Source organism: Sarcophilus harrisii, chromosome 1 (genome assembly GCF_902635505.1).
Source record: "Sarcophilus harrisii chromosome 1, mSarHar1.11, whole genome shotgun sequence".
Lineage (NCBI taxonomy): Eukaryota > Metazoa > Chordata > Mammalia > Dasyuromorphia > Dasyuridae > Sarcophilus > Sarcophilus harrisii.
In genome coordinates, this window is record NC_045426.1 from 64,649,858 (window position 1) to 64,664,239 (window position 14,382).

General features: G+C 34.6%; 1 protein-coding gene across 2 annotated transcripts in view; it reads right to left on the reverse strand.

Annotated features, from left to right (window-relative positions):
- The window catches only part of EGFR (epidermal growth factor receptor), a 224,592-nt gene that overhangs the window by 46,106 nt on the left and 164,104 nt on the right, over nt 1–14,382 (reverse strand). For both annotated transcript variants that reach the window (XM_031957089.1, XM_031957084.1), the window contains exons 9-13: nt 9,234–9,360; nt 9,067–9,140; nt 7,873–7,963; nt 4,185–4,384; nt 1,990–2,122 (exon numbers count right to left, since the gene is read on the reverse strand). In XM_031957089.1, coding sequence (XP_031812949.1) covers nt 1,990–2,122; nt 4,185–4,384; nt 7,873–7,963; nt 9,067–9,140; nt 9,234–9,360 — 625 coding nt within the window. The remainder of the gene's footprint in view (nt 1–1,989; nt 2,123–4,184; nt 4,385–7,872; nt 7,964–9,066; nt 9,141–9,233; nt 9,361–14,382) is intronic.

The following is a 14,382-nucleotide window of genomic DNA, read 5'->3' on the forward strand; positions in this document are numbered from 1 at the left end:
CCACATGAAGTGATTTATTTTTCAGAAAAACCTATTTTAGGCATAATACCCACATTGTGATAAATAAATTAAGCAGCTATTTTGGTGTTAGACAAACATATGTCCAGAAAGTTGATGCCCACTGATAGCAAATCCTTCTGCCCCAAGACCTGTAAATTGATCCGAATTTGGAGGTGGGCAATTGCATCTGAGAAGATTATAATGAAACAAAAACCAGAAGTCTGAAGGAAGCAGTCCTTAGAAGTAATGAATGAAAAGCAGAGTTACTACTTGAGGGGGAAAATGGAACATCCTGAAAGATGAAGCCAAGGCCTGAAGAATACATCTTCTTCAGAGGACGGGCTAAGTGAGGAAACACGATCCTGTGGTATTTGCAGAACATTTTGTTTTGCATTTCAAGAAAAATTATTTAACAAAGAGTTCTGAATCAGGATGCATAACTTTTCAAATCTTAGGATGAAGAAATGAATAAAGATGATAATATATGTGATTGAGACTTTATAGGATGTCAATTTCTTAAGACACAGAGAAAGCCTGGAGTTTAGCTAATTTTGATTTCTTAAGCTAAGGAAGGTATTGCAGAATGTGCTGAGATCAAAAGTAAATTCTCAACATTTGTTATAGCACTTTACACTTTACAGAGTACTTTCCCATATGTACATCTTCTCATTTGATCTTCACAACAAACACATAAAGTTGCTGAAAGAGGATAAATAACGAGGAAATATGATCCCACTCAGCTACTTGGATTTGTTTTAGGTTGGATTATAATGAGTGTAAACCTGCCACCCCTCCAGAGAATAGTAATTCAATTTCTATGGTAGATTAGGAATTACAAACACCATTATCATCGAAAGCCTTGAGGTTAATCTTGAGGGTAAAATAAATCTTCATAGGACACACCTGAGACTTGGATTTCAAACTGAATGGTAATAAGGAACAGATAATTAAATATATTGTCTGGGAATTCATAAACACAAACATGCATAAATTGTGCTAATATGTGGAGACAAGGATTACCCAGAATCATCTTCATGGTGTGATTAAACAACAAAACAAAGCCCAAGGTGGTTCTTCTTGGAAAGATATTTAATCCTTCAATTATTGGAATTAAATTCAGCTCACTGTTGAAGGTAGTACCCAGAGGCTATTTTGATCAATTCTTAGAAATTCTTCAGAAATTTTTATAAATAATTTAGAAATTAGGAGTACAAGTGGACACACTTACTTGGATTCCTAAATTTGTAACATTTATAGTTCTACCACATAGTATAGGCTGCAACAGGGGAAAGTGGATTTCTAATCACTGGGAGTCTTTGAGCAAATGATGGTTGAATATTTATTAATATGATATTCGTTAGATTCTTTTGTTTGGGATGGTTTAGGATTTGGATAGCCAATGAGTTTCCTTCCAATTCAGTTCAGTGATTCTGAGCAGGGTATCAAATGAGCAAACATGCAAAGCACTTTGCAAACCCTAAAACATCACATAAATGTTAGCTTATTGTTATTGTGGTGATTATAAATTATTAAGTTATAAACAAGGCAGAAAGAAACTTCTATCAAAAGATGAGTTAAAACTGTGACTCTGACATTTATTTGCTACCTCTGTGAATGTGGGTAAAGAGGCAGCGAAACAGTGCTTAGAGCTTCAGAATAAGGAAAAACTAAACTTGGTCTCTTTGAGTGACCAGTGGCAAACCACTTAACCTCATAAATCCCCTCATTAGTGGAGGTATTCTACACAAGGATGAAATCTCAGGTACAAATAAAAGGAGCATAGTTTTTGTTTCTACCACATTGAATTCTACTACATTGAATTGGTTGGGGGAAATTACTTTGGAAACCTTAAGGTATGACATAATGAGGTATTATTTTATGGGGAAGACATGAAAACAACTATGAATCTTTCAGATTTAATCTTTGCAGTCAAGTGAAACTTTTCCTTTTTCACCTCAACAGAGAACTCCAAAGAAAAAAATTTCTTACCCTTCAAAAATGTTGCATTTTGCGACACATTTCTTGTTACGGCTTACATGGCGACAGGACAAGCAGTGGCTTGGTTTTGGACCCCAGCAACCATCAGATGAGCACAATGAATGACAAACATGCTCCAGAGCCTCTGAAGAAGACAAGTTTCAGTGAAGAGCCTTAAGTACACCAGTTGTTTTAGGACATGAAACCTCTGGCTTTTGTGTTGTGTGATATTTCACAGAATCTCAAAAATTGAGAGACAGCTAGATGGAATGAGGAGGACCTGAATTCCAATCTGAGTTTATAACCCATGTGATCTTCAGCAAATTCACTTCTTACACCTCAGTTTCCTAATCTTTAAAGTGATGGCCTCTGAGATCTCTTCCAGCCTTTGGACTGAAGCACTTGACTAAGAATCTCCAATAAGTGGACATTCAGTCTTATCTTATCCAGTTAGAAAGTACTCCCCACAAAGGCAGCATATTCTAATGATCAATAATCTACCATATGCCAGGCACTGCACTTAGTGATTCACAAATATTCTTTCATTTGATCCCCACAACAATTCTGAGAGATAGGTGCTAAAATTATTAGTATTTTACAATTGAGGAAACTGAGGGAAATGGGTTAAGGGACTTACCTAGAGTCACATACCTAATAAATGTCTGAGGATAGATTTCCTGACTCCAAGCCCAGTGCTCTGTCTACCAGGTCATCTTGTTGCCTTTAGCTAGTTTTTTCTTATGCCAAACACAAATATTCCCCTCTGGTACCGATTCTTCTTACTGAGATCATGCAGAATTTGTCTAATCCCGTTTCCAAATTTTAGTCCTCCAATTTTTTAAGATGTTTAAGTGTTTTTCCCAGGATGATCCTCATGACATGATTTTCTTTTCTTTTTTCCTTGCCATCTCTCTTGTCATAGCCTATTTCTGTTTTTGTAAACTATGCTGCCCAGAACTGAGCAAAATATTTCAAACATGATCTGACCCCAGCAGAATAAGGAGATATTATTATAGCTATGCAATTTGGTGGAACTATATAGGGTAGCTAGGTGGTACGGTTAATGGAATGTTGAATTTGGGGTTAGAAAGATTCGAATTCTTATTTAAGACACTGACTAGTTATGGGGCAGGTCATTTAATTACCCTCAGTCTCAGTTTTTCATCAATCATCATCATCTTATTCCATCATAATAATATTAATACTATTATCTCCAACAATCCAGGCATTGTAATACCTGTCTTCAAGCAGACTCTAAAAACATTGAAAGTTTTAATCAGAGGACAGTCAATCCCCCATCACTGAAAAGCTTAGTAGAGTCACTGGATGATTGCTTGTTTTTTGACTGTTGTACTGTGGACTTGTCTCACCCTGTAGACTACTAAAAGACTCCCTTTTTCATCAAAATTGTGCACTTTGTCTGCAATTTCTACCTTCTGCATTTATAATATAGAATTTTTTTTTTTATTCTATATCATAGGAATGCTCATGTGTTACCATCTCTATGATGAGGATTTAGGAAGTGGGAATTCTTAAAAAGTAGTTATGCAAAATACTACTCATTTTTAACTTGAAAATCTTAATCTATTTATTATACCAAAATAGTGTTTGGGAAAGCAGAGAAGGGGGAGGGGTTATTTGGAGTTGTGGCAGCAAAGAAAGATTATTCTGTTTTAGATACTGAAACTTAAAAGACTTGTTATATATAAGGCAGAAGAACTATAATAACGGAAGTATTTTAAATTGGAAATTTGATTGATATATAGAAAAGATTTTATTCATATCTTTAGTTTGAGTGTTGATTATTTTCATCACTGAAAACTCATCATTAGATAAACTTAGTTGAAATAAGACTTAATAAAAGCAAATTTAGTCTGTATCACATAATGGATGGATAAGTTAGTGACTAGGGAATCACTTGGTTTAGTTAAATCATCATCTGAAGGGTGATTTAGACATCTAAGTGAGAGCAATGTCTTTCTTTGAGTCATAGCCAATTAATCAACTCTACAATTATAAATTTTGGAGTTTAAAAGAACAGCCCCAGAGGCCATCAAGTTGCCAACAAAAATTGCTTCTACAATATCCTTGACTAGCAGTTATTCCACTGAAGGGAAGCCTACCAAGAAATCCCATTCCATTTAGGCCAACTTTAATCGCGAGAGAATTTACCCTAAAAGCAGACAGAGCAGAGGACAATCACTTACGACACTCTTTTTCATCTTTGTTGTTGGTGATTTTGGTTTTCTGACTTTTTGTTCCAAACAGTTTAGTCCAGTTTATTGTGTTTGCATAGCAGAGTTGTCTGTTTCTTGAAATGACGACATCGCCATCACTGATTTCCTTAAGGGAACGTAAGCCCAAGGAAGTTATGTCCAAACCAACAATAGCAAGAGAAAATTGACCACTGAAATGAAAAGAGAAAAGATAGCATTGTGATATAAAATTATAAATCAGTTTTAAGAAAAGGAAATCCTGGGGACAGGAATGGGGAAGGGGTAACTGAATGTGGATCACAACAAAACATTCTCACTTTTTTTCTTGTTGTTTGTTTGCATTTTGTTTTCTTACTCATTTACTTTGCTTTTTGATCTGATTTTTTTTGTGCAGCAAGAGAATTGTATAAATGTTTACACATATTGGATTTAACATATTTTAACATGTATAACATATATTGGATTGCTTGCCACTTGGGGAGGGGGTGGGGGGGGAAGAAGGGGAAAATCTGAAACATAAGGCTATGCAAGGGTCAATGTTGAAAAAATTATCCGTACATATGTTTTGAAAATAAAAAGTTTAAAAAAGAGAGAGAGATTATTTCAGCAAGAGAAGCAGCATTGCTGAGAAGCATCTTGGTTTTTAAGGAGATCCTATTCTTTTCAGCCCCAAGTTTATATACACTGCCGAGAGAACTAGACTCCTGGGAGGCATGCACTGTGGCTTCTAGAGACTACAGGAAATTAGCATTAAATACAACTTTGAAAGGAATTATTATTTTTTGTCCAGGAAAGTCAGCATTTTCCAATTTTTTATAAATCTAAATAGAACCCCCAGCTTAGTTTTACTTGGAAGTTAGAGAATGGAATGGCTGCATGTCAGTGAATTCTGACTGATAGTGAATTGAGCTCTCACATCTTTTCCCTTCCTGTGATGTCCTCTTCTAAATCCTGGTTAACTATCTTGAGTATAATTCTTGTCCATACTTGAAAAATAGTTCATTCATTACTAAGGTCTCAGTTGATAAGGGCTTGATTGGTGACTCCTCTCAGGAGAGTTAGAGTATTCCTAGAAAATCCTAAAGGACTGCAGAAATACTGGAAGGGCATATGGGACAATTGAGAATATTGTATAGGGCTTGCTGCCCATTATCCTCTCAAGGTGCATTAATTAGGTGACTACCTACTCTGCTATGTCTTAGTTACAGAAAATAGAAATTGATTACAGAAAATTTCTGGTAGAGTAAATAATTCTCTACAAAAACTAATTGTCTCTTTGAATAAAATTGCCTTTTTTACACTATTCACTATCACAATTTATTCTTATTTGATTTTGAATGATAGGTCAATGATTAGAAATAGAAATAGATAATTATATTTCACTACAGTGAGAAGACACATTCTAACATATAAACCAATCTCACTGATGTGGAATATCAGAAGCACAAGCAGCAAATATGCTTTTGAGATATTCTAAGATAGAGATCTTAACATGGTGACTATGGATAAATTTCAGGGGATCCTAAATTTGAATGAGATTTTTTTTCTTTTTTCACTAAACTCTAACTGTAATTAGTATTTAAAAAAATTATACCTGTATGCATCCAAAAAAGGGGTCTTCTTTTCTACATAGTATTCTATGATAATTCTATAATAATACTCTATGATTCTTGATTTTATACACACACACACACACACACACACACAAACACACACATATATAATATTTATTAGAATATCAAAGGGTCCCTTGACTCAAACAAGATTAAGAATCCCTGATCTAAGGTAAATCCCAAACAACTCAAATCTAAAGTCTCAAAAATAAAAAAAAACCCAAAACTCTGAAAAATTCTGATACAAAAAATGAACTTTGATTTTCTCCAACTAAAAAAATAAATAATAAATAAACAAAAACATTCTTAGGAAAACAGAAGAGAAAGCAAAATACAATGCCAAACCCATAGTGGTAAGTGATCTGGCCTCCCCACCCAGAGCATAGGAAATTTGTGGGGAAGGCATCAACCAAATTACCATCAACAACTTTTACAGTCTCTGGAGAGTCTCCCACTGTGGAGGTTTTCAAAAAAAGTCCAGATAAGCATTTTGGGTATGTCATTGCAAGAGTTCTTCTCACGAATGGGGAAAGGGAATTGTATCAATGGATTAAGCCAAACCATACAGGTTTGAGAAGATAAGCTTAAAGGGTCCTTCCTGAGAATAATCTCATCTCCCAAGTGCACCATGGATGGTTTGAAGAGCTCTTTCAATTGCCACACTCCTGGAGGTCTAACGAACAAGGAGCAGTGAAATTAGAACATCCTGAGACTGAAGAATCACTGCTTGGTCACCCTGACTGCTAAAGTCAGCAGCTCTTACCCATCTCATACCCTGGGAAAGGATGGATGTTCTTTCTGATTTTCTCATGAGCAAATTTTCTCCATATCAGTACAATGCCCCCAGCCACAACATTGTCTGCTGGCATCAAGCCTTCCCTCTGTGGATTCTAATATCAGCATAGCAGTGAAGGCTATTCAGCAAATCCATAGGTAAACCACAATCTTTACAGATTTAAAAAAAGTAAACTTATGTCCTCTTCCCTTTCCCCATTCATTCATTCAATTCATTTGACAAGCATTTATTAAACAACTACAATGTGCCAATCATTGTGCTAAGAATTGAGGATATAAACAATTTACAAAATATAAAATTGTTGGATGGGCCTTTTGAAATCACTGAATATGAAGTGTGGAATAGTTACTGGCAAACAGCAAAGTGTAGATTAGATGCTTATAGCTCAAGAGAAAGCAGATGAGATGCTCCAGAGTTATCTGGAACTGGAGAACAGAAGCTGGCTTCCCAAAGGTAGATAGTGACTCATTACAATGTGCATCCTGTAAATGGGATGTCCCGAGTTTGCCTCATTTCCAGTCACCATGCAAAGACTTTAAGCACAGCCTAGCATCAGGGCTCAAGGAAATGGTCCTCACAGGGAACCACAAGGACAGATTGTTGGTAAGACAATCTATTGTTCCTTCAGAATAATTCCAATGTGTATTGCATATGATGATATTCTGAAGTGATGCGAATATAAGAAACATAAGAACTATGCTCTTTCCTAAATTATTCTGTAACTTCCAGGCTTTGCTCAGATGCTACCTGCCACTGAAGATCTTTCCCAATTCCTCCAGTTATTAGTGTTCTTTTCACCTACCAGAAATTATTTGTATTTTCTTGGCATATATTTTCTATTTGCCTCTCTGATTCATATTACAAGTTCTGAATAGATATCTGCTCCTTACCTTAGGGACAAAGCATTTCTTGTTATTTCCATTTCTCTAGTGCATATCATAGCTTCTTGAACATAGTGGGTGCTTAATAAATGCTTACTACATTAATTAAATTGAATAAATTTCTGGCCAAAGAGGAAGATTTGCAGAGTAACTATATTTGAGGATCAAGAGGTATAACTTGTTTTGTAATCTGAAATAAGTTTTTACCAGGCTTGATTTTACTTGGTAATTTACACATTGATATAGAAAGTTTTCCCACACAGAACCCGTTTTTGCCAGAGAAATTTTTATATGACCCTGGGTATATGGGTATACAAAATAGATAAGGTTTGGTTCTCATGATCTTAGATATTACTACATACCCATGGTTAGAATTGTTGGCTACTTACTGTTGCTTTGTTCGGCCCCGTATAATTTCCAGATGTTCAAAAGCATGAAGGTCAGTCATGTTTTCAGGCCAAGCCTGAATCAGCAAAAATCCTGTAAGTCAATATGTTTCACAGGATCATAGATTTAGAGTTAGCAGTAGTAGTTCCCAAGGGGGGGGGGGGAGTGGTGGTGTAAGAAATCACATTCCTCTAAATATGCATTAATAAAATAGAAAAAGGGATGAACTGAATAAAAATTAGAAAGCCAAATAAACATAAAAGAGGATATATTATTTGAAAATAAAGAAATAGAAAAACTTGAAAAAAATTATAGAAAAATGTAAAATAAAAGGTTGTTATTTGAAAAGACTAATACAAATTTATGTCAATTTTATAAAAAATGAAGAGGGGCAAAATTCAAATTAACAAAATATAAAGTACTTTACAGGTCATGTAACATCCTTAGAAAAAAACTAGCTAAAGGCAGTTACACATTTATCTGATTTTTTTCATGAAATTTCAACAGGAATACTGTCAAAATACTGATTTAGGTCCTTCCTTCTTCCCTGTATATGTATAAGAATGGGCCTATGCAAAATCTGTCCAATGTCTCTTCTGTAGCCCCTGTCCAACCTCAGGGATGGTCTTTTTTGTTTTGTCTGTCACCAAAGTGTAGCTTCCCACAATAATGAAAATTATCCTTCATCTTTGCCTGATGCTTTATTGTAACTTCCATTCCTTTAAGGAGGACTCAATTACTGACTCTGTAAAAACAGGGAAAGAATAGGGAATTCTCTGACTGCTCTGAATGTAATCCTGTTTCCCTTAAGCAGAATAGACACAAAGGCTTATGGGAAACAATCTAAACTAGGAGCAAGGGCATCATTGTTTTTAAAAATTGATTTTAAATGATGAAATTTCAAGTGAATATTGTTTGAGGACTGGGTTCCTTTTTTAACCTCAGATTATAAGACTGGTTATGTACAGACATATGAATATATATTTAATTATTGAACTAGATTCCATGTGAGTAGTGGAAGATCTAATTTCTAGTCACAGTCCCTTCATTTAGTAGTCATTTAACCTTGGGAAATGTCACTTTACTTCTCTGGATCTGTTTTTTATATATAAAATAAGGGATTTTTTATTAGATGACCTCTAAGCTTGATTCTAGTTCTCACACTGAGTGCTTTTTTGGGGAAGTTTTGTACAAACCTGATATTTCCTTCACAGTCCTGAGAATATTCAGTTCTTTGGGATCTAGAGGTGGAGTATGTGTGAAGGAATCACTGAAAAAAACATAGAAATTTATCATTCACTGAACAGACCCAATAGAAGAAGCATACTTTTTCTATTCATTCCCTCCTTCATAAACTTCTTACCCTTTAAACGCAACAGGCAAGATAAGCAGATCGCCGCTGATTGTGGTACAATTCTCAAATTGTTTGATGTTTGTCGCATTGATGGAGAGAACATCTTTAAATTCACCAATTCCTATTCCGTTGCAAACTATGAGGAAAGCAGTCATGATTATTTGATCCAGATTTCTAGAATGAGTAACTTTCCAGATGAACTTCAAAATGTCTGCTTTATAGCCTTTGGCTTTCCATAGAGTTCTCAAAGCAAAAACAACCTTTATTCAGTTTTGCTATCAGTGGATTACTACCATTGAAATCCCATTTAGATAGGAGGAAGAATCCATCATTGAAACAAACAAGAGAGATGCAGTTCAACAATCTTGCATATAAAATAGGATGAGTTCAGCAATTGAACATGTCACTAAATTCAATTATTTGTCATTGCCCTTTCCTTCTCCCTTTCCCATTGTTGCCATAAGAAAAGAACATTAGATTAACATTTCTGATACCAGTGTGATGTGGGACTATTTATTTCATCTCCCTGGGTGGGTCTCAGTTTGCTCCTTTGTAAAATGACATTTATTTTGGGATAACTTCCAGTCCAAAGAAGTGTAATGGACTTCTTTAAGGTCTCCCTCTTTGTTCAGTAATATTATAAAATTTTACGGCAGTGGCGCTTTCATGTATTTATCAATAAGCAATTATTAATAGCATCATAAATACAATTATCAGGCACTACGGATGAAAGAAAAAAAGGGGGAGGAAGAGAAGTTGAAAGGAAGAAAAAAGAGAAGAAAGAAGAGAGGGATGGAAGGAATGAAGCAAGGAAGGAAAGGAGGAATTAAAGAAAGAAGGGAGAGGAGTGAGCATAAAATCTGTCCAGATGTGTATTAGTATAGTAAGAGTTTGTGTCCTCGACTCCTTTGATAGTTTGGTGAAGCCTATAGGCTTTGTTTTAGGAGGATACTTATAAATTCATAAAATCAATATACTAGATTACCAAAAAAAGAAGATGCATTGAAATACAATTGCCAAAATATTTCTTAAAAATTATGTAATACAACTAGTATTTTAAGGAGGTCTTCAAGATGTCCAATTTAATATTGTAATTACCACAATACCCCATTGACTCACAGACTGTAGGTTGTGATGTTTTAGTGGAAGGAATATTTACTTTGAGAACAGACCAAGGTTGACAGGATCACAGATTCTTGGATAATACACACACACGCCCACACACGCACACACACCCCGTTAGATAGTTTGGGGAGAGAAAAACTTGGAGCTGTCCATTGGGATATATCTATTTTCCACATTCTCTACATCTTTAATCCAACATTTTTTCCCATAGCCTGTCACAAATGAGGAGGCCCTGCACCTCTTCTCATGGTCTTGAGATAGCATCCTAGGATGCAAAAGGGACACTAAGTGGAAACAGAGCATGGTGACATAATGAAAAATGAAATTTTTCCTCTTTTTAAAATCTTACCCCCATTAATAGCATTTTATTTTTCTAATTACATATAAAGATAATTTTCATCATAAACTTTTTCTCCCTTCTTTCCAGTCCTCCCTTCTCTCCTCTCCAAGACAAAAAGAACATGTACCATCATATTAAGCATATTTCCACATTAGTCAGGTTGTGAAAGAAGAATCAGAACAAAAGGGAAAAACAACAAGAAGAAGCAAAAAGTAACAAAATTGTAAACAGTGTGCTTTGTTCTGAATTCAAAATCTATAGTTCTTTCTCTAGATGTGAATACCATTTGTCATTAAGTCTTTTGGAATTGTCTTGGATCATTGTACTACTGAGAAGAGCCAAGTCTTTCAGAGCTGATCATTATATAATATTGCTGTTACTTTATACAATGTTCTCGTTTCAATTCACTTCACTTGGCATCAATTCCTGTAAGTCCAGGCTTTTCAGAAATCTGCCTACCCATCATTTCTTATAGCACAATAATATGCTATTACATTCATAAAGCACAACGGGTACTGTATTTTATCAAAAGCTTTTTTCTACATCTATTAAGATAACCATATGGTTTCTGTTAGTTTTGCAATTATTATGCTCAATTAATTTTCCTAATATTGAATCAGTCTTGCAATCCAGTTATAAATCCCACCTGGTCATAGAGAATTATCATTGTGACAAACTGTTGTAATCTCTTTGCTGATGTTTTATTTCAATTTTTTGATTTGATATTCATTAGGGAAATTGGTTTATAATTCTTTCTCAGTTTCTTCTCTTTCCAATTTAGGTATCAGCACCATATTTGTGTCATAAAAATAATTTGGTAGAACTCCATCTTATTTTTCCAACTAATTTATATAGTATTGAGATTAATTGATCTTTAAATGTTTGGTAAAATTCACTTGAAAATCCTTTAGGTCTTGCAAAGATCTTGTAAAGACTTTTAAGGGAGTTCATTGATGATTTGTTCAATTTATTTTTTAACGGGATTATTTAAGATTTTTTTTTCTTGATATTCTGGGAAACATTTTTGAAAATATTCATCCATTTCACTTAGTTGGCATGTAGTTAGTCAAAATAGCTCCTAATTATTGCTAAAATTTCCTCTTTGTTGATGATGAATTCACTCTTTTCATTTTTGAATCTAGGTAATTTGGTTTTCTTTTTTTTAAAAATCAAATTCACTAAAATTTCAATTTATTTTTATTTAATTATTTATTTGCTGAAGCAGAAATGATGGGGGTTAAGTGACTTGCCCAGGGTCACACAGCTAGAAAGTTGTTAAGTGTCTGAGACCAGATTTGAACTAGGGTCCTCCTGGCTTCAGGGCTGGTGCTCTATCCACTGCACCACCTAGCTGCGCCTAATTTATTGTTTGTTTCTTTGTTTTATAATAAAACCAGCTCTTAGTTTTATTACTTCAATAGTTTTCTTACTTTCAATTTTATTAATCTTTCCTTTGATTTCTCAGAATTTCTAATTTGTTATTTGAGGATTTTAAATGTGTTTTTCCCCCCTAACTTTTTTAGTTGTATGCCCAATTAATTGATCTTTTCTTTCCATATTTTATTCATGTGAGCATTCAGAGATGTTAAATTTTTCCTAAGGAATACTTTGACTACATCTTATAAGTTTTGATATATTAACTCATTCTCCTTCTTTTTGATGAAATTTTGATCGTTTCCATGATTTATTATCTGACCTATTAGTTCGTTAGAATTTAACTATGTAGGTGCCAATAAATTTTTAATCTATCTTTCCATGGCTCTTATAACATGTCATTTTTATATCATGATCTCAAGAAGATGCTATTTGATATTTCTGCTTTTCTGCATTTGATTGTGAAAATTTTATGTCCTACATGGTCATTTTTTTGTGTAGGTGTTATGAATCAAAGAAGAAAAGGTATGGTATATTCCTTTCAATTCTCATTTTCTCCAGGTCTATCATATCTAACTTTTCTAAAATTCTATTTAGCCCCTTAACTTCTTTCTCATTTATTTTGTGGTTAGATTTATCTAGTTCTGACAAGGGGAGGTTATGTCCCTAATTACTATTGTTTTGCTATCCATTTCTTCCTGAACTCAATTTTTCTAAGAATTTGGATGCACTACTTGGTACATAAATGTGTAGTATTGATAACACTTCCTTATCTATGGTACCTTTTAAAAAGATGTAATTTCCTTCCTTATGTCTTTTAATTAGATCTCTTTTTGCTTTTCCTTTTTTTTTTCTTCTTTGAGATCAGGATTGATACCCAGGCTCCAACCTTTTACCTATTACTCTATGTGTATCTCTCTGTTTCAAATGTGTTTCTTGTGAACAATATATTGTAGGAATCTGCTATTCTGCTTCTTTTATTGGGAAATTTCTTTCCATTCACATTCATAATTATGTGTTGGAGTCCCTTGCTTTCAGATAAGTGAGGACTATTCTGACCAGTAGAAACTCAAGGCCTAATAATGCAGAGACCAAGAATAATGATGAGACAGGGAGCAGAGGTGGTGCAAACTCCATTTAATGCAGCTTCTACCAGCAGTCTTAAAGCCTTAGTTACATCAGCATAGCAAGAGATCTCTAAGCCAATCATACTAAACTAACAGGGACTGTCATGCCCATCTCAGATATGCCATGTAGTCAACAGGGGCGAGGCTCCTTCTGCTCAACGCCATCGTGTTGTCCACAGGGGTGGGGGTTCCTTCCTCCCAGTGACATCTTGTTTAACCTTTACAGCAACGCTCTCAGTTTACTTGAATTGCGTTCCATGCCGCTGTCCAAAGATACCTGAGAGTTGATTATGAACTTTGTAGTTCTCTCCATTCTATTTTTCTCATTTACTTTTCTCTCTCCTTACCGGTATTTTGCATCCCTCTCTGTTAGCTCCCTCTCATTTTTTACCCCTTCCCCCTCCGACTTCCCTAAAGGGTAAGATAAAAAGCTATACCTAACTAAATGTATATGTTATTCCCTCTGAGCCAAAGCTGATGAGAATAAGCCTCTCCTCCCTTCCTTTTCCCCCCTCTACTGTGATAGATATTTTGCATTCCTTCATGTGATGTAATTAATGTCTTCCCCTTTCCTTTTTAATTTTATTTTTAAATATTTATTTTATGTTTAAAATTTACATCTCCCCCTCTTTTTTTTCCAGTACAATCGTTTTATTCACTCATTAATTTTCACATTAAATTCATCTTATATCCATATTCTCTGTCTATATATACTCCTTCTAACTGCCCTAATAGGGCTACAGTTGTCAAGAATTATAATTTCATCTTCCCATGTAGGGATGTAAACAGTTCAATGTTATTGAATGACATATTTTTTATCTTTTATTTCTTGTTTACCTATGTTTCTTTTGGGTCTTGTATTTGAAGACTGGATTTTCTATTCAACTCTGGTCTTTTCATCAGATAAGTTTGAAAGTCCCCTGTTTCACTGAATGATCATTTTTCCCCCTGGATTTTTCTGAGTAGTATATTCTTGCTTGTAATTTAAATTGCTTTATCTTCCAGCATATCATATTTCAATCCCTCACATCCTTTAATTTAGAAGCTGGGCAGTTGTTTCACTCTGCCTTTTTGTTAGTTTTATTGCTCCAGAATCTATTGAGAGGCTTGATTTAACTTTTTTTTTTTTCCTGAGAGAAATTGGGGAAACCTCAGGCAACTTCTTGACTTTTCTTTACCATCTTGACTTCAC